The 20,458-nt window shown below is 37.2% G+C and overlaps 2 protein-coding genes across 4 annotated transcripts in view; both read right to left on the bottom strand.

Moving 5' to 3' along the window:
* Positions 1-671: 671 nt before the first annotated feature.
* On the bottom strand, positions 672-12,806 carry LOC127411967 (KH domain-containing, RNA-binding, signal transduction-associated protein 1-like). 3 transcript variants are annotated; one of them, XR_007892373.1, is made up of 11 exons: positions 12,513-12,806; positions 10,812-10,933; positions 10,554-10,670; positions 10,291-10,437; positions 8,470-8,609; positions 7,686-7,926; positions 7,244-7,317; positions 6,166-6,224; positions 5,831-5,997; positions 3,402-4,996; positions 672-922 (listed from the first exon to the last, which is right to left on the bottom strand). XR_007892373.1 is itself a non-coding variant. In XM_051647942.1 (9 exons), exons 1-9 carry the CDS (start codon positions 12,646-12,648, stop codon positions 5,894-5,896), a joined length of 1,140 nt encoding a protein of 379 aa, XP_051503902.1. In that variant the 5' UTR covers positions 12,649-12,806; the 3' UTR covers positions 4,998-5,893. The 3 variants fall into 3 exon arrangements, 1 of the variants encoding a protein (XP_051503902.1); XR_007892372.1 differs by having other exon boundaries at positions 3,402-3,458; XM_051647942.1 differs by lacking the exons at positions 672-922; positions 3,402-4,996 and having other exon boundaries at positions 4,998-5,997.
* A 2,431-nt stretch (positions 12,807-15,237) lies between these two features.
* LOC127411993 (calcineurin B homologous protein 1) overlaps positions 15,238-20,458 on the bottom strand; it is a 30,035-nt gene continuing 24,814 nt past the window's right edge. The window contains exon 7 of the mRNA XM_051647999.1: positions 15,238-16,479. Coding sequence (XP_051503959.1) covers positions 16,426-16,479 — 54 coding nt within the window. The 3' untranslated portion in view covers positions 15,238-16,425. The remainder of the gene's footprint in view (positions 16,480-20,458) is intronic.

Here is a 20,458-nt window from a genome sequence, read left to right as displayed (position 1 = left end):
AATGTCCTCAACATATTTGTTGGCTCGTTTTAGAAATGGATTCCAGGTATAGAATACACGTCACTATAATTTTGACATCTTATAGAATTTAAACGAGTTTTTGCCCTGGAAATTGTATGGTAAGGAGTACTTTCCCCAGAGACTACCATGGGAAAATAAGTACTGAAGGCAACATCTGTAAAGGTCAATGTCTGGGTAATGCCACCAATGTGATAGAATTTCATTGTAAACATTTATTGCAAGATGGTCTTTGTTTTGTGGCAATCTTGCTCTTGTATTTCTGCAACTACATAAAATAAAAAGGGCCTAACAACCAAACCACAGAAATTTTAAGGGGAGAACCAATTTAGTGATTGTTCAGTTCAATTACCAATGTGTGAGACCAGAGTAATAGACACTTTCTTCCAAAAGGAAAAGATTCCAAAGTGTTAACAGGATTGTTAAAGCAATGTTTTTAACCAGCCAAATAGAAGCATAAAGCTGACATGTTTTAAAACATGCGTTTAGTAACATTACTTTTACATTTCACTGCAGCCACTAGCTGGTTTCAGTAAACAGTCCTGTAATGCTTCAGGTATGTTTGTGGCATGCAGTTACCAAAAGCAACACCTCAGTTCAAGGGAAAAATGTGATTAAATTAATGCACTTACAAAAGTGAAAGGCTCTTTGCGTCACTGTAAAACACATGCTTTATTGCACACACTTTCATACAGACTTAGTTTCTCGCTTTGACATCAGAAAGCATAGTTTAATAAAATGTCAATGTACAAATGCATTTGCATAAAATCTTGAGTAACAAAATATCTAAAAAAAAAAAATACATTATAAAAACTTAATGGCAGCTTCAATAAAAAACACTTATACAAAGATCATACAATGGTGCTCGTCACTTTCCTCTGGTACAACAAATGGCACCAAAAGCCTGCAACAAAGAGAGAACTGATTAATACCAAGAAGTTTTAGCACATTAAAGTAAATCAGGCTTAAACTACATAAAGTAATACTTTTTTTTTTTTTTTTTTACTGTAACACACCAAGAATCATTGGTTACTCAAAAGCTAAATTCATTGTGTTTTCAAAAGTTGTGTACAGAGCTTGAGATCTTAACATGGCGAGTTCCGGGGGCCTGGTCAGTAAAAACGCTAACTACCACCCCTGGAGTCACAAGTTCAAATCTAGGACGTGCTGAATGACTCCAGCCAGGTCCCCTAAGCAACCAAATTGGCCCGGTTGCTAGGGAGGGTAGAGTCACATGGGGTTACCTCCTCGTGGTTGCTATGTGGTTCTCGCTCTCAGTGGGGCGCGTGGAGTTGTGCATGTACAGGTGCATCTCAATAAATTAGAATGTCGTGGAAAAGTTCATTTATTTCAGTAATTCAACTCAAATTGTGAAACTCGTGTATTAAATAAATTCAGTGCACACAGACTGAAGTAGTTTAAGTCTTTGGTTCTTTTAATTGTGATGATTTTGGCTCATATTTAACAAAAAACCCACCAATTCACTCTCTCAAAAAAATTAGAATACATCATAAGACCAATAAAAAAAAAAACATTTAGTGAATTGTCGGCCTTCTGGAAAGTATGTTCATTTACTGTATATGTACTCAATACTTGGTAGGGGCTCCTTTTGCTTTAATTACTGCCTCAATTCGGCGTGGCATGGAGGTGATCAGTTTGTGGCACCGCTGAGATGGTATGGAAGCCCAGGTTTCTTTGACAGTGGCCTTCAGCTCATCTGCATTTTTTGGTCTCTTGTTTCTCATTTTCCTCTTGACATACCTCATAGATTCTCTATGGGGTTCAGGTCTGGTGAGTTTGCTGGCCAGTCAAGCACACCAACACCATGGTCATTTAACCAACTTTTGGTGCTTTTGGCAGTGTGGGCAAGTGCCAAATCCTGCTGGAAAATGAAATCAGCATCTTTAAAAAGCTGGTCAGCAGAAGGAAGCATGAAGTGCTCCAAAATTTCTTGGTAAACGGGTGCAGTGACTTTGGTTTTCAAAAAACACAATGGACCAACACCAGCAGATGACATTGCACCCCAAATCATCACAGACTGTGGAAACTTAACACTGGACTTCAAGCAACTTGGGCTATGAGCTTCTCCACCCTTCCTCCAGACTCTAGGACCTTGGTTTCCAAATGAAATACAAAACTTGCTCTCATCTGAAAAGAGGACTTTGGACCACTGGGCAACAGTCCAGTTCTTCTCCTTAGCCCAGGTAAGACGCCTCTGACGTTGTCTGTGGTTCAGGAGTGGCTTGACAAGAGGAATACGACAACTGTAGCCAAATTCCTTGACATGTCTGTGTGTGGTGGCTCTTGATGCCTTGACCCCAGCCTCAGTCCATTCCTTGTGAAGTTCACCCAAATTCTTGAATCGATTTTGCTGGACAATCATAAGGCTGCGGTTCTCTCGGTTGGTTGTGCATCTTTTTCTTCCACACTTTTTCCTTCCACTCAACTTTGTTAACATACTTGGATACAGCACTCTGTGAACAGCCAGCTTCTTTGGCAATGAATGTTTGTGGCTTACCCGCCTTGTGAAGGGTGTCAATGATTGTCTTCTGGACAACTGTCAGATCAGCAGTCTTCCCCATGATTGTGTAGCCTAGTGAACCAAACTGAGAGACCGCGATAACGCCCTCAACAAGCCACAGGACGGGGTAAGATGCGGATTGACGTCTCAGACGCAACTGAGAATAGTCCTCCGCCACCCTGATTGAGAAGTCACACTACACCACCATGAGGACTTAAAAGCACATTCTAAATTGTGGAGAAAAGGGGATTTAAAAAAAAAAAAAAAACGAGTTCCTAAATTTAATTTATCCTATGCTTCCCGATTACTTTACCTAGAAGTAACATTTAAAAAGTGCAGAGGTACTAAAACAGAACCCTGTGGGACTCCATTAGCCATTGTTTCGTATTTATATTTGATCCCTAATTTCCATGAGCAACAAAAGCCCTCCATTCCAAAACATTTCAGAAAACCTCAGCAGCTTTCAAACTTGTGACCCATGCAGCCAGATCCTTGTCAACAAACCAAATAGCATTTCAGTACCAAGGCCACATATTTCAAGAGATTTAATATTTAAAACTTAAGTATAAAAATAAATAATTCCATATTCAACTTGGTACAGGCCAATGAAAGCTTTTACAAGTTTCAGACGTGTTTCAATACGGTTTCATGACTGAACTGCAGGTCAATTCACTGATCCAGTTGACTAGTTTAAAATGGTACAGTAAAAAAATAACCTAAAACTTTATTATATATCATAATACAAAATCATTAACTGATTTTTTTTTTTTTTTTTACTCTAGTTTATGGAAGCTCCCATTTTGTTTCCAACCAATGCAGAGTAGATTACAATACTTCTAGAACAAAAATGTATATACACCACCTGTTGCAGCTGCCTTGTAGTAACAAAGTCTGGACACCACTTTCACTGCATCAGTCACTGAGCAACACAAAATATGAGTTAGTATACAAGACCTCAATCTTAACCCAATCATACACATGTAATCTTAAGATTTGAGTACATTTTTTACAACTAAAACAAAATTGAGTAAACTTGTCTTTAAAGAAAAGTATAATTTTGTCTAAGATTCTAGAATTTTGTTTTTAAAAGAGCTGTATATAATAACATTCTACTGAAGTCTACCAAGCGTTGTTTTAGAAAGTTAATGTTATATGACACGTATTAGCCATGTTGCCATGGTGGCTTTTGAATTGGGAAACAACAACTTAAATTTACCCAATAAGTGAGAAGTAAAGCTAGAGAGAGAAATTTAGGATTGGTGTTACCTTTTTGAAGCTTGCGTTACATCTTACGCCGCCTTCCCCACTTTTGTTGTTTTATTAAGCCAGCGAAAGTAGAGTAACACTCTGGTTGAGCACAATATATATCATGCCGTTTTGTTTGCCTTTATTATTATTATTTTTTTTTTAATTTCACATGCCCAGGGACAGATATCCATGGACCAAACACCTACATTCTTTTCTTGTAATGATTTCCATATATACTTTACCTTCTATAAAAAGGAAACTATTGGTTCTTTTAGAGGTGACTCTGCAGGTCTTACCTAAAGATCCTTTTCAATAGAAGACAGACATGGAGTGAGAGTTCAATCTCTAACGTCAGAGGGATTTAGTGACTCTGATGAGGTAGCTTTTAAAACAGGTATAGACAAAATATAGGATTTTCTTGGTATTGTGTATAAATCATTGTTAACGTGGATAGATTGACAACTGTTAAAAGGGGTCATATCATTTCATTAGAGCAACTTGCATTATTTTTTTAATAAAATTACATTTTTCCATTCCCCACCCACTCTCACCCTGAAACAGTCTGTTTTTAAACTGTGACCTTTACGAATTCCATGTAATCGTTATGATCAAATAAGGGTCATTAACATTTGGACGGAGCAGCTTTAATTTTGTGTTTCCGGTAGCAGAAATCAAATAAATAATGTCAGTGTTTGTAGGCTAGTTTCAATAGCAGTCTTTGACAAGTAGGCTTAACTTTTTAGTGTTTTTTTTTTTCCCTCTTCATAGTACACTGAACTTAAAAGGAAAATTAGCTTTTGACATGATATGACCCCTTTAAATTATTAGTAAATCATAAAAAAGTAACAAAAATAGCCTATTAAAATGGTGAACGAAAGAAACAATTTGACAATCTTTATTCTGACGTAAATTATTCTTGTACAAGACCATGTGACCCATGTAGGCTGAATTTTTTCATGATCTAGTAAATGCAAATAATTGTACACTAATTGCACACCATTTAGCAACAGTTTATACACAATATATTTTGCAAGATGAACAGTTATGCATTAGGTGAATTTTCTCTTTAAATATTGAAGAGTATAAATATTATGATAGTAAAGAAAAATGCATGCAGAATTTAAGCAACAGTTGTCAGTTTTGTATGGGATGATTCACTTACGGTCATTCATGGTTCACTAAAATAAGTCAAATACAAAGTTTCGAAAGCTGTAAAAGAAAACTATGCTTTATTGACAAAGTGATAGGGACACATTTTGGACATGTTTTGATCCCTAGTTAGGCAATGCACACAAGTATGCTAATATTTTGGAAACTGCAAAGCTATAGACATCAAAAGGACAACTTTGTAATATTTTGGATATGCAAGTACAAAGATTTTAGTGCCTGTACTTTTCTACGACTAAAACCTTGTGAATATTTGTTTTGCTTATTTCACGTCACAAACGAATCCGTAAAAATGCTTTACCTTCTGGGAGAGTATTTTATGAGACTTTCAAAAAGCAAAATTTCAATTCTATTAAATAATAAAAATAAAAAAAAGTTTCTCAAACCAACTGGTATTGTCCTTAGAAAAATTGTTAGCGTGATGGTTTGTAAAGGAACTAATATTTGTGCATCCCTTGTCTTTTAGGAACTTTCTTTTTGTTATGCCTTACAAAAGCGCATTTGGAACAAACCTAAATGAACTAACATTGCCAGGCAGTTTTTTCCTTTTTTTAAAAAAAAAAAAAAAAAACAGCAATTCACATTTACACGGTCATTGCAACTAATTATCTAGCTTTCAGGTAATCATTTTTCATGGAGGAAACAATTAAAAAACAAAAAAAATACAAAAAAAAACAAAAAAAAAAAAAACAGGGAGCACAACAATTTTGAAAACGTCCAACGCAAAGAGAATTAAGCACAATGATTGCAAATCTAAAACATGCATCTTCTCAAACTCTAGAATGTTTAGCATCCCATTTTAGAGTAGATTCATTATACTAAAAAAGCACTTAACTAACAAACAGTAAAAAAACAAAAAAAAACAACTAGAATTACTTTAGATGGTTATGAGGAGTTACGAGAGGATGTTGCCCGAGCAACTTCAGAGATGGACAGCTCTCAGTATCTGCCATATGGATGTTCCCGATAAGATTTGCCCGGGCGGGCAGACGGAGCTTTTCCACCACTGCTACCCCAAGCACCGCCCTCCCAGTCATCTTCAGCTAGACAACAAACACACAAATCACATGCCAGTCAAGCAAAGAACATTCTACGTCGAAAAGAGACTTCATGAAATCTAAACCACTGTTGTTCTCCTGTGTATTGACATTAATTGGAGCTATGGCAGCCACACATTTCTCATAATAATGCATAAATCACATGTGACTTACTGTAAGACGGGTAAGTCTCCTGTGACTCTCCATGACCATAGTCATAATACTCTGTGTCTCTGTAGTGAAGACAATAAAAAAAATATTGGGTCACTTTTCCAGTTCCTGTTCCCAACAGGGAAATTCTTAAATGCATGCTTTTAAAAATAAAATACAATACACTTTCTCCTAAGCTTAAGCTGAGACAACTATAAGCAAGCCTCTGTTTGTTTGATCAAATGGAAGATTTATAAAAAGTAGAAACTATAATGAATTTTTTGGGTTGTACCAGCACTTCTACAGATATAGATTCCCATTCAGAAAATACTGGCAATGGGGGCTTACAGTATGGCAATTGACGTGAATGAGACCAATTTCTGTAAAGTTTAAGGCAAAAAAAAGCACTAAAGTTAAGCATTTTAGAAAAGCATTTACATTAATTCTTCTGTTAAAACTTATTTCAGCTGTAAAGTTCTATAAATTGCTGCTTTTTCAGTCATTTTAGGGTTTACAGCGTTATGGAAAAGGGAGGGACGAGTCAATTATTCTATTTGGGAATTCATTATGCCACAACTGTCGTCAATTGAGCTCAACTTTTACCGAACCTAGAATATTCCTTTAATGTGTGAAACACCAAATAGCAAATGCTGCCAAGACAACTCCGTTTAATGAAAGTAAAACAGTACAAACCTAGTCAGCCTTTTCCAGTTTCACAAAATGCATTTAATCATTCATTTGTATGTACCAAAGTAATAAACATCAAAACTTCAATTTTATTGAAAGATCTCAGGCCAATTACAAAAATCTTTGAGTCCTGAATAAAGTCATTGAAAACAGACAGCAAGAACCAGATTTACAGCAGTAATAATAAAAAGCTAACCAATTGTCACAAGATACAAGGCAAGGATTGTGAACCAATGAAAACTTATGAAAGCTTTTTCCCCAAATAGTGCATTTCACAAAAAAAAAAAAACATTTATAAGAAGCCCGACCCTAGTGAATTTTGCACTCCAGTACAGATGTGTCATTGATAAGTCTTAAGTACAGGGAGGAAACTCTCCTTAACGAGAGTAACTGAGTCAGAGGTAACAGCACTTACGGCTGAGCGGGAGGCTGACTGTAGTAGCTTTCATATGCTTCATAGGAGGTCTCTGCGTATGGTTCTTCATATGCCTAATAAAAGTAGAGACATTGAGTGTCACGTTATTAAACGTAAATATAATGAATGCTTTGCTGGATCGGTCACAGAAGTTTGACGTATACACCAGTTATTAGGTGAGTTAGAGGACTTGTGCAGTTTGACATTTCAAATTTTTTAAATGTTATATACACACAAGTTACAAAAATATATATAAAAGCATGTAGTTAGTACCTTACTGATGTAAGCCATTTACATTTGCAAGCAACATGACTCATCCTATCAGATTTTAGAGCCAAAGTGGTTTCATAAAGTGAAATAAACCAGCAACAATTTACAATAAAAAATTTTTTTTAAAAAGGGCATTTGCTGGTAGATGTTGGTGTGGTGCATATTAACTCACATATTCATCATAGCCTTCGGGTTTTGGTAGGGACTGATGTTGGTGGGAGAGAGCAGATGTTGGTGTCATCCTCTGAGAAGGAGTTGGTGGTCTCGAGCGAGAGGAAGCTCCTCCTCTGTTTGGTGTGGAGGGTGGAGGACCACCTCGGCCTGCAGGAGCTCCCCTTGATGAAGCTCCTCGCCCTGGGCCTCCTCTTGGAGCTCCACCACGGGGTCCACCACGAGGGGGCATACCGCGACCCCTAAGAGGAAACCAATGCATTCGACATTACATTATACTGCAAATACCTAAAGAGCACCTCGTTTCCTGAAATTCTCCATTTGCAGCTAAAAACACCTCAATTGTAATCAGTTTATTCCTGTGCTGACATTTCCAATTGAAACGGGATGTTTTAGTATATATTTACATTATACATTTAATAAAATACTATAAATCATCATTTATATAGTATAGATTTTGGTAAAGTATTGGTCTTCTCTCCTTAAATGCCTTATGCATTTTTCCTATTCTTTAAATTTGGTAAAAAAACACTTTAAAGTGTTAAAACAATCTTCACTGAAAGAAATTGCCTCCCTTTAAAAAGGAGTCAAAGATAGTATAACAGGGAGAGACACCCATTCTAGAAAGCATTCGATGGCTTTCAACCTGAAAGACATGGACTAAAACTCAAACTGATTTCATGGGGTCTTAAACTACATCACCTTTAAGCTAAAACTAGACAGATTCTCTAGCCAAAACGTGACCTTAATAAGGCTAGATTTTTGTGGCAAGTGGGTTCTCTTACCTAGCCCCCATCGGGGGAGGTGGGCCACCACGGCCCCTGACTGGAGGGGCTCCTCTCCCATGGGGAGGAACATCCTGGGCCCCGTTCAGATACCCTGGATCCATGTATGGATCCTGAAGCATCTCATCCATATTATCAACCTAAAAAAAAAAAAAAAAAAAAAAAAGAAAGTCACAGACTGATCAATTTACACCATTAATGAATAGGAAGGATGTGTGGCATGGCTATATACAGGGTTCACTGTTGACACTTTTCTAACGTCGATCAATGCCTTTTAAAGGGGCCTATTATGCTAAATTCACTTTTACATGGTGTTTGAACAAATGTGAGTTGGCCGTGTGTATACACAACCACCCTACAATGTTAAGTCCACCCACTCCACTTATATTTCTATTAGTCAAACACAGTGTCTCAAAATGATTGGTTTTCGTATCCGTTCTAAAGTAAAGTCACTTTAGAGCAGGCCACACCCACAACTGGTGATGGACTCCACCCTATTATCATAGATCCTCCTGAGTGATCGACACACAGTCCGCCATTTTTTTCCACGCTGGAGCAGCTACATTGAGAAGAATAATGTCTCAGCTTCATAAGCGTCATACGTGTTCTGTTGTTGGCTGTAAAAGTGAACGTAAGAGTCTTCACGTACTCCCGGCATCAGAGCCGCTGAACACGCAGTGGACAAGTTTTGTTTTTGAAGAAAATGTGCCCCAGAACATACCAAAATTCATGTATGTTTGTGCAAATCATTTTACACCAGACTGCTTTGTGAATGAGGGTCAATATACAGTTACATTTATGTATTTGGCAGACGCTTTTATCCAAAATGACTTACAGTGCCCTTATTACAGGGACAATCTCCCTGGAGCAACCTGGAGTTAAGTGCCTAGGGACACAATGGTGATGGTTGTGGGGGAAAAAAATTGGACTCAAGCATGGATCAGTACCAACTGTTCATATTCCAGCTTTATATCCTGAAGATGTAAGTATCGCACTTTATATTTTGTGAATGTTTGCAAATCGCCTTTCTGAATGTGTCTGTTAGCTGATTCCATGGCTAATGCAGCTAAAGTTACCATTGTCTCTGATTGTATTCACGGAGACCAGAGCTATGTCTTTACAGCTTGTTTGCACATGACATCACGTCACTGTGTTGCAGTGGCATGAAATGCAAATGGAGGGCAGGAAGTGATTTTCTACATAAGCACTCACAAAATCAAAATGCCTATGTTTTGCATTGTTTGCGGTTGCTCATACATATGGCTGAACTCCGGTATTTACGGTGTCAGTCATATTGGTTCTGATTCGTTGTTGCTATAGTATCCGAAGCAGGAGCTGTAAAGGCACAGCCCTGTTCCGGAAAGGGGGCGGGGAGCAGTAGCTCATTTGCATTTAAAGAGACACACACGAAAACAGCGTGGTTTTGATTCCACCCAAAGAGAGGCATTTACAACATGGTATAATAAATGATCCGTGGGGTATTTTGAGCTGAAACTGCACAGACACATTCTGGGGACACCTGAGAATTAAATTACATCTTGTAAAAAGGGGCATAATAGGTCTCCTTTAAAGTTTGATTCTGCCGTCGAATGACTGAGTAACTCCCAATTCTTCTGCTCTACCAAGTTGCATTTTGCCTATGGCCAGAGTTCTCTAATCCTTTATCTCCGGTGTCATTGGTTTTCGGTTCATTGGAGGTAATTGCATCACCAAGTACATTTACCATAATGAAAACACCCTCACAATTCAGGTGATTACATCTTGTAAAAAGGGGCATAATAGGTCTCCTTTAAGCAGCAGTCAGCTTCTGTTCATACTTACAGGCATTAGGAACTTCTTGACCTCGTCCATAGCATGAGCCATACGCAGGTAGCAATCAGGAATGGGAGCAAAAACCTCAATGTACACGTGCAGCTCCATGCCCAAATGTGCGTACTTGGCATCTCCACCCTTCCTCAGCTCCTCTTCCTGCAAAAGTGCATTTACAGCAGATTTAACATGCAATTTGATCTTCAGTAAAAGGGCTGTTTAACAGGAATACAATTATTCTTCTGCCTGCTCAGCAGTACAGACTGGCTGTTTACCTTGTTCTTATCTCTCATGGAGCCTTTCCCCAGAACAGAGATTTTAGCCCCAGTGTCTTCTTGCAAGCGTTTGATGGTGCTGCCCTGCGGTCCCAGAATCTTTCCCACAAAATTAAACTGAGAAACAACGAGAAATGATTTGTAAATAGATTGTCGTTTAAAGGATTACATCCATGTAGTCATGCATACTTGGACAGATGAGAGCGCTCAGTAACTGTTATAACTGCATATGTAAATGTAGTGTGTGGCGACACTTACCCGAGGGTACTGCTTCACAGGAATGAGCACTCTTTCTTTCACCCTAACATTCTTTGCAGTGAGCAGATCTAGGTACATCTCGCCATCTCTCTTGGGTTCACCCTTCTGGACACGCTCAATCTCTGCAAGAGAAAACAAACATCAGCCACAACAAGAGCAGAATGGGAAAAAACAAGTTTATAAATTCCAGTCACACTGCTTTGGCCTAACCCTAACAACATTCAATAATTCTCTAAATACTGGCACTTTAGACAAATGAATCAGGTTGACATCATTGATGCCAAACACAATTCTCAAATGTCACGCAACCAATTGTGCTATGAAAGGTCTCAAAAGCAACAAAGAAATCTTTCACAAAACTATGGTATGGGTTCAGAAGACTTGGTATGTAGTGCACAAGCCATATATGGACTCTTTTTTTACCATACTTGTTCCCTTTGTTGGTGCATGGCGGTATAAACGACCCACGTGTGTTGGGGGTCATTCGGCGCAATATTTACTTTTAATTCACGGGGAACCAGATCAAAAAACAAAAAAAATACAAAGGATGGACATGAAATTGTTTTTAATTCTTTCAAATAAATCTGAAAATCTAATAAAATTATTAAATGTACCGGCCAAAGAATTTAAGGGGTAAGCGTTAAATTAGAAAAAAAATTAACATTAGACATTAAATTTCAATTTTAAATTCACAAATTTTATATAGAATTATTCTACAGTGTATAAAGTATTTAACACAATTACATCAGAAGTAACTAAATTACTGAAACGGTAAGAGTAAATCCTTTACTTTTTTTTTCTCCAATGATAAAATAATTTAGTAATGCATTACACCCAACACTGGACATAAAATATTAAACTAAATGTCACTCTAAAGCTGCTTTCCTTTTGGTGCCAAATAGTATCCAACAAATTCTCAAATCTTTAACGACAGAGCAAGAACAAAAGGGATCTGGTTGATAAATGCACAAATATGAAACATAAATCAAGGTTTAAAAAAAAAAAAAAAAAAAAAAAAAGTATAAAAAAATAGTCATATTGCTGACACACATATATATATATATATATATATATATATATATACACACACACACACACACACACACACACACACACACACACACACACACACATACATATTTATTTATTTCCTCTATATAACTAGACACCTCCCCCACAGTACACTCCCTAGCATTAGCCTTTAGCAGCAGCCACAATACCGAACTACAGAAAGAAAAAGAAAAAAAAAACTGCTCCTACCTTAAAGCTGAGAAATCTTTGATTTCTTTTAAGGAAAATTCTCTTTATAGTATTCGTAATACCACATCCATGATGTGGCCTACACGCCAAACCTTCCCGTGACGGAGCACGTGCAGGCCTGCAGCCATTGTTGGCCTAGTACGATTACGCTTACAAAAAACGTGTTCTGTAGAATTCGTACAACAGTAATAGCACAATATAATACAAAACTATTTAAACAACAATATACACACACACACACACACACACACACACACACACAACACAGTACATCCGAATATATACGATATAAAAAAGACAAAGGAACACCCAAACCACTCCATCCGGCCTATAACAAACGCACCAATGCACGTTAATTTCTGCATTCACTAGCTGACCTGCGGTCAGGAGTACAGACTGTGTTTGAGTTAACTGTTGAAAAATGAATGGAGCAGCACTGACCTGCGGTCAGGAGTTTCATGGAGTGCGTGAACGAAGAGTCCAGGCTGTCTTTCTCCGCCAGCAACTCCGGCAGATATTTACTTTCGCCAGCGCCGTTCTTTCTATTAATATTGGTCTTGTTTCGGTTATCTTCCATGTTGTTCGCGTCTTATGGAACACAAGCAGAGAAAAATTCAAGCAGACAATGTCGGAAAAGCATGCAAGAGAAAGCGCGTGCTGTACCGTTTCTGTTTCACTCAACAAAGAAAACGGCAGATGGCGCAGGCAGAAATGGCGGTTTAGGTGCAAGATGGAGGATTCCGGTCTTATAATGGCGGGAACTAGAGGGAGGAGCCAGCACTCATTGGTCAAACTTTAGACATTTCTTTAAAATATCTCGATTAATTTATTAATTCAATTTACCAGAAATGCTATATCTTTTTGATAAAATTATAGAAGATAGTCACTTTCAGTTTTAATTCAATATAATTTTTATTTTTATTTTGGGGACACCCTAGTGGAAAATCCAGCTTAAGCTGGTAAATTTGTTTTGGAACACGGTAGCTGGTTTTAGCTGGTCCAAGCTGGTCTTTAGCTGGCTCAAGCTGGTCTCTAGATGGTTCACGCTGGTCCAACCTGGGAGACCAGTTTAGACCAGCTATCAGCTCATCATACCAGCTCAGTGTAGTCAAGCTGGTTATTAGCTTGTCCAAGCTGGCCATTATCTGGTCCAAACTGGTCATTAGCTGGTCCAAACTGGTTATTAGATGGTCCAAGCTGGGAGACAAGCTTAGACCAGCTACCAGCTTGTCATACCAGCTCAGTGTAGTCAAGCTGGTTATTAGCTGGTCCAAGCTGGGAGACCAGCTGCCAGCTTTTCATACCAGCTCAACATGGTCAAGCTGGTTTTTGAAACATAGTAGCTGGTCGACTAGCTAAGGACCAGCTCATGACTGGCTTGGACGAACTTGGAACAGCTAAGGACCAGCCTGAACCAGCTACCATGTTCCAAAACACAGCTACCAATTTAAGATGGATTTTCCAGCAAGGCATTTTATATTCATAAATGTGAGTGCCTTAAAACAATGCCATTTTTATCTACATTTCAAAAATAATTCTAGAGTTGTGCATCCTTAAAATATGTTTAAAAAAGCTAGAATATTTGTTACATTGCAAGAAGACCCTGATATGAATTCATTTATAATTTTTGTTGGGGTTTTTCCGCATCTGTGCTCTAATTTTAGGGGCCCATTTTTATATTTGTAATGCCTTATTGAGGTTTTGGAGTAAATAAAAAAACTTTTGACACTCCTGTTTTATTTTTTTGACTCCTGCTCCACTTTGAAGAAAGCGGTTATGAAATAACCAATAAAAAGACTAATCTAAAAAGAGTGGGTGAGCGTGATTTTTGGCTCATTTTATGTTGTAATGTATTAGGCTGGCTCCTTGCGATATAAAATCAAATTTCTGTTATATTAACATTATTATAAATATTTTGTTAAAAAAACAAAAACAAAAAAACTGAATACTCATTTTAGGAGGCAAAAACAAAAATAAATCAAATTGTTGAATTTGATTTATCAAAAATGTATTACATTATTTAAAAGCATGTTATCTGACAAAAATGCTAAAAACCACTCCAGCAAACTCAGTAAATTTATTTTTTAAATATTTGGTAATCGCAAACGATTGTGATTAGTCAATCCTGGCCAGCGCTGTGAAAAGTAACACGCGTCATGTCACTACGTCATCTGTTTATATAATAATAAAGGCTTTACGTGTTATTAATAATATATATTTCTGCCTCTTTCTATGAAGATAATGTGCATAAGATCAGTATATTAAAAAGTCATTTTATACTCTGTGGTGTTTTGAAGTTTATATAGAGGCATTTGATTCACAGATGTAAATGTAGAGTGAAGCCTGATAGCCATGTTGATGAGGCAGATAGTAGGGAGCGAGGCGGGTCTTGTAAATATGCAGAATGGAGACAAAAGAATATCGACTTGGGTCATAATGGTGAATCGTTCACAGGACAGTAGTGTGAATGTTTACAGACTGGAGACTAATCAATGACAATAGGACAAGGCCAACAGACGAATGAATGCTTAGAATAGGCCATCAGGCGTCCTTTAGAGTTTGATCTCCGGATATAGTCTTAGAAAATTATTCATAAAACTTAATTTTAGAATGATCACCCTCAAATTTGAACTAGAACAGGGACGTACTTACAGCTTTGACTCCATTATGTCTCAAGGCCTTTTTCATAAAAAAATAAAAACATTTTATAGAGAGATACATTTCCATTCACTTTACAGTAAATTCAAGCGTTTCTTACTGTTTTATCCTTGTGACCCTAATCTTGAACAAAAACTCAGTGTTTACTTTCAAAATGGCTCAAAACTCATGAACCCTTTCTCTTCCTGTCTGTGGTACAACACATTCATCTTTTCAGGATTTTGCAGAGGTTAACTGGTTAAAATATGTATTGTTATTGTATATTTATGTCATTTAAATTAATTTATAATATTTAGCTTTTGGGGCCAAGGAGGAGATGGTAGTGTGACAAAACACTGCAAACAGGTCCCATGATATCTGTGGCAATTGCACAAACACATTTAGACCCCACCTCTGCTTCAGCACTGGACAATTCCCTGGTTTTTCAAGTCCCCTCTAACCCAGTTTTGTTCACTTTAGACTGTCTGGACCATTTCTGAAAAAAGTTACAGCACAAAACTCAAGGAAATGATGGCACTTGTTTTTATTTGAAACAAAACCATACATATCACAGAGTTCACATCTCTAAACTGTATGATATGATTCAATAATTTAACTTGTCAATGTGGTTTAATCATTTTGTTTTTTCAATCATCAGCCCAGGATGCTGAAAATCTCACACTACAATTCAAACTTCATGTACAGGTTTCTTAAATTGGTTCTTAAAGCAAGAATCCACAATTTTTCAAGTACCTGTGAATTTAGCATCACATTTAGATCATAGCATCACATGATCAAATAATCGACAGTGTTTACATATGTAGTATCAGAGGAAACGGACACACATCTTTGATTTTGTTCATGTAACGCAAAGACTAAAAGGAGAGATTGCACACAACACAGAGCAATTGTTTAGTTTCATGAAACTGATTGGACCAAATGAAGGAAATCTTAAAGATGAAGTGTGCAATTTCTGTCACTAGCGACACAAAAAATGAACATCTTTAACAATGTGAAAATTGACTTTTCATTGACAGGCTTGCGATTTAAAGGGAAATTATAGAAGTTATTTTCTCACGGTCCTAAATACTTAACTGACCTGTTTTTCTCTTCCGCTTGTTAGGCGTTTAAGGACAAACAAGACCGACACTGAATCTGAAAATCAACTTTTTTTGAGTTAAGAGGCGTTCAGCAAATTCACACCCTTTGACTTGCAATCAATATCCATTATGTGAAAGAAAACAGTGCCCAGGCCCCAGACTTACTAGAACAAATCAATGAAGTGCGAGGTATGCCTGACTGCAATTTACACAGCGCTTAGCAACAAATCATCATCATTGGGTAAGTTTGACAAAAAAGTATAGAATTCCCAAGAGGAATCTGTTAAGGAACACATTTCCTTTATTACAGAAGCATCAAATTTAGCCTTTAAAATGGTGATTATAGTGAAATGAGCGTGACATCATGACAGCAAAAGGTCCGTCAATATAAACCACAGCTTCCCCCTCTGGAAAGTCATAAGCAGTTGCATTTAGAATTGGAATAAATACAATTTTAACAAATAAGAGAAAAGCTGCGGTGACGTTCTAAGAAAAAATGAAGACACTAAGAGACTCCCAATAATGGTCACAGCAGCCCGGAGAGAAGAATAAGGGGGCATGTCTTGCTTATATTGACACGGATGGTCTCCAATCAGAGTTCAGAACTTGTTTGGTCATCAATGCAGGAAGCGAATGCTCATCTTTTGTTCAACATCTACCTTTTCCAAAACCTGTAAAAGGAACAGGGATTACTTTAATGGGACAGTTAACCCAAAATGAAAATTTAGTCATTTTTGTCATTCCAGCCCCACATCATTTTTTATTTTGTCTGTGAAACATAAATGCAGTTGTTTGAGCTTCTGTTTTCTGTACAAAAAAACAAAACAAAACATAAAAGTAGTCCATTATTCCAAGTCTTCTGAAGCCAAATGCAGGCATGTTATTGGCAAAGGACAAATGTACCGAGCAGTCACAGCGAACAACCCCCCCACCCCCCCAAACACACACTTTAAAACTTTTTCACTGTCCAGAAATGTCAAAGGATAATAAAGATTGCAGACAAAAATGTTTATTTTTTTTAAAATGTTTTATTGAATTAATTCTTGAAAAACACATATCTACCGATCAGCACAAAACCACCCAAACGGAGTGCAGAAGTTGGACATTAACAGGACTCTCCTTGATGTTCCAGTGGAGTAGTACTGAATGGCTGAACTAGAAGCTAGAGGGCGCCACTTGCTCACGCAGTCCTGACTGAATAGGTTAATGCAATCAGCAATTGCAAAAAAATGTAAATAAGCAGATATTTAAGAGCCTATGATTGGATCATTGTTGCAGTGATTAATATGTTTCATTTGGCAACAATTCATTTAACCCTAACTGATGCAGTGTGTAGCTTCTCATTTCTTAAACAACCATGTCAGAAGATGTATCCCGTGGTCATGGAAAAGATGTTAATGTGTTTCAGAAGGGGCAAATTATTGGCCTGCATCAAACAAAGAAAACACCTGGAGGAGATTACTGAAATCACTGGAATTGGGTTAAGAACTGTCCAACGCATTATTAAAACCTGGAAGGATAGTGGTGAACCGTCAGCTTCACGGAAGAAATGTTGTCAGAAAAAAATCTTGAATGATTGTGATCGGAGATCACTAAAACGCTTGAAGAAAGCGACAGTAGAACTCACGGCTATGTTTAATAGTGAAAGTAAAAGCATTTCCACATGCACAATGCGACGAGAACTTATAGGATTGGGACTAAACAGTTGTAAGGCCACAAGAAAGCCACTTGTTAGTGAGGCTAATCGGAAAAAACAACTTCAGTTTGCTAGGGAGCATAAAGATTGGACTGTTGAGCAATGGAAAAAGGTCATGTGGTCTGATGAGTCCAGATTTACCCTATTCCAAAGCGATGGGTGCGTCAGGGTGAGAAGGGAAGCGCATGAAGCGATGCACCCGTCATGCATAATGCCCACTGTACAAGCCTCTAGAGGCAGTGTCATGATCTGAGGTTGCTTCAATTGGTCAGGTCTAGGCTCAGTAACATTATGCGGCAATAAAATAAGTCAGCTGACTTCCTGAATGTACTGAATGACCAGGTTATATTTTTTCTTCCCTGATGGGACAGGCATATTCCAGGACGACAATGTCAAGGTTCATCAGGCTCAAATTGTGAAAGAGTGGTTCAGGGAGCATGAGGAATCATTTTCACATTGACCACCACAGAGTCCTGACCTTTACCCCATTGAAAGTCTTTGGGATGTGCTGGAGAAGACTTTACAGAGTGGTTCGACTCTCCCGTCATCATTACAAGATCTAATTCGTTCGGGCTGTTATATCACTGAATCATTTGCAGCGGTTTCTCATTTAGTAAAATGGTATCGGGATATTTAAGAACACAGCTGGATGAATTGGATATTTACCAACAATAATTTGAAACAAAATGTTACTTTTTTGAGACTTAACTTTGAGAAACGTCAACTGGTGCTCTGTCATGTAAATACGGGGCTGTTCACACCATACTCATTTTTGCATTCATCCATGCTGTAATTCAGTTGTTTTTCTATCTGTTAGACGGACATCTTTGACTATTGTGCCGTGTATCAAAGTGTTCGGTGTGGCTCACTCAGGAGTGCTAATGCTTTAGCCATTAGTTACATGAATGCTTCACATACTGAAGAAAATGTACAAATAATTCTCTCAATGTCATCAGAATTGAACGGTTTGGTGTTGTTTTTGTACAAAAACAAAACAAAAACCAAAAAACCAAAATGGTTTCTGTGCATACCCCGAGATGAAATCTTGTAGTCAAAGGCAAGCAGAAATGTTTCCTTGACTTATAATAAATGGAATATAATAGTGCAATTGAGGAAATTGTAAACAAATTGAAAGTAAATGTTTAGATTTCACGAAGGCTGAATGACTTGTTTGGGTGGGCAGGAACACAGGACAGGGCATTCTGTATTAGGGCTGCAACGAATGATTATTTTGATAATCAATTAATCTAACGATTATTAGAACGATTATTCGACTATTCTGCGATTATTGCAATGATAAATCATTAGCTCTTAACCGATTATTCAGCTTGTACCCCAACTTAAAAGGTTGTATTAAACATGCTTACTAACAATAAAGAGGACAAAATCATATTTTAAAAATACCTAAAATAACATTCACTGAATTAAAGGGGAAAAATCACTAAGTTTAATTCAGTAAAGAAATTCACTGCAAAAAATCCTATTGTTATCAAGTGTTTTTGTCTTGTTTTCTAATTAAAATGGTCTAAAAATCCTTAAAACAAGATACATTTACTTGAGAAGCATCATATGAGGTATTTAGACTTGCTAGAGAATGTATCTTAAATATAAGTGTATTTTGTATTTTGTATATAAGTGTATTTTTTTCACTTGTTTATACTTCTGCGAGTGCAGTAAAGACAAAATATACTCATATTCAAGATCTATTCTCTAAAAGCAAGTCTAAATATCGTATATGCTGCTTCTCAGTTGAATGCATCTTTTTTTTTTTAAAAGGATTTTAAGATATTTTAAAATATTTGTATTTTTTATATTATATTCAACATTCTCAGATAAAATTGTTTTCTTCTGCAGGATAGCTGATAAAGAAAATGTACGTTGTTTTAAAGGAGTTTTTAATATTTATACTGGAAAACAAGCCAAAACAAAAACAAATCAAAAACGTATTTTGTTGCAGTGTGTAATGGGGCGAAGACTACCCTCTCTCACCTTTCTGTTCACTTCAATCCATCTTTAACTCACAAAAAAACTCTCTCTTATTAATAAAGCTGCATATTGCCAATTTTCTTCTTGATAAGAAACACACAGTGACATATATTATGATTCAATAAGTTGCGAGTCATCACGTTAAAATCTAGCTGCATTAAGCGTGCGCGCTTGAGGGATGAGCGTCCCCGTGACCGAGTGTGCATCAGACGTGTGCAGTTTCAGTCTCTCCCCCTTAGATCGGGACACTTCGCGCAACTCATAGAAGAGGCGCTGACCGCAAAGAGAAATGCCAAGTTTCGGAGTTAATTATTTACACGACCTGCTTCCTTATTATTTGAAATTTAATAAAGCTATAACGCATGAAATATAATTGCATTAAAGATGTAATGCCGGTGTGTTTCCTTTAAAGATGGGTGCTTCTGTATTTACTTATTTGGTATTTTTGCATTATAATTCCCTCATACTTTGCGATCTACATCACCTGAAGCTGTTTGGAAAGTTTAGAGTGCATCTGGACTGTGAGCTGTGTTTTCTTCCTCTCCTCAGTCAGAACAGAACTGCAATCCTGCTCTCGTGCGTCATCATTAGAGTTTAATGTGATCTCATGTTACGTTAAATGAGATCAAACGACTATACGACTACGAAAATTTGTCGACAATTTTTTACTGTAGATGTTTTCGATAACGTCGACTAATCGTTTCAGCCCTATTGTCTATAAGACATTAACCCCTGATGAAATATGAACACCCCTGCCCCCCCATTTTGTTTTAAAGGATTTACACAATTCACATGGGTCACATTTTTAGGTCGTAAAAAACGGAATTCCAGAAAAATCACATCATTGCAAATGATAGCTTTTTTTTTAAGAAGAGATCAAAATTTAAGACATTGGTTACTGAAAATCTTGCAAAAAAAATAAAAATTGTCCCCTCTGTTTTATCTCACAAAGCTCATGTGGGATCACG

This window comes from Myxocyprinus asiaticus, chromosome 21, assembly GCF_019703515.2.
Source record: "Myxocyprinus asiaticus isolate MX2 ecotype Aquarium Trade chromosome 21, UBuf_Myxa_2, whole genome shotgun sequence".
Lineage (NCBI taxonomy): Eukaryota > Metazoa > Chordata > Actinopteri > Cypriniformes > Catostomidae > Myxocyprinus > Myxocyprinus asiaticus.
The sequence above is the reverse complement of the archived record's forward strand: the minus strand, read 5'-3'. Positions and strand labels throughout refer to the sequence as shown.

What these genes read in the sequence shown, in the direction of transcription:
- LOC127411967 (XM_051647942.1), bottom strand. Translation starts at nt 12,648, where the DNA reads ATGGAAGATAACCGAAACAAGACCAATATTAATAGAAAGAACGGCGCT. An exon ending in AGTCAGCCTCCCGCTCAGCC is followed by an intron (nt 6,225 to 7,243) that starts GTAAGTGCTGTT and finishes TCTTCACTACAG; the next exon opens with AGACACAGAGTATTATGACT. An exon ending in GGAGACTTACCCGTCTTACA is followed by an intron (nt 5,998 to 6,165) that starts GTAAGTCACATG and finishes TTTGTTGTCTAG; the next exon opens with CTGAAGATGACTGGGAGGGC.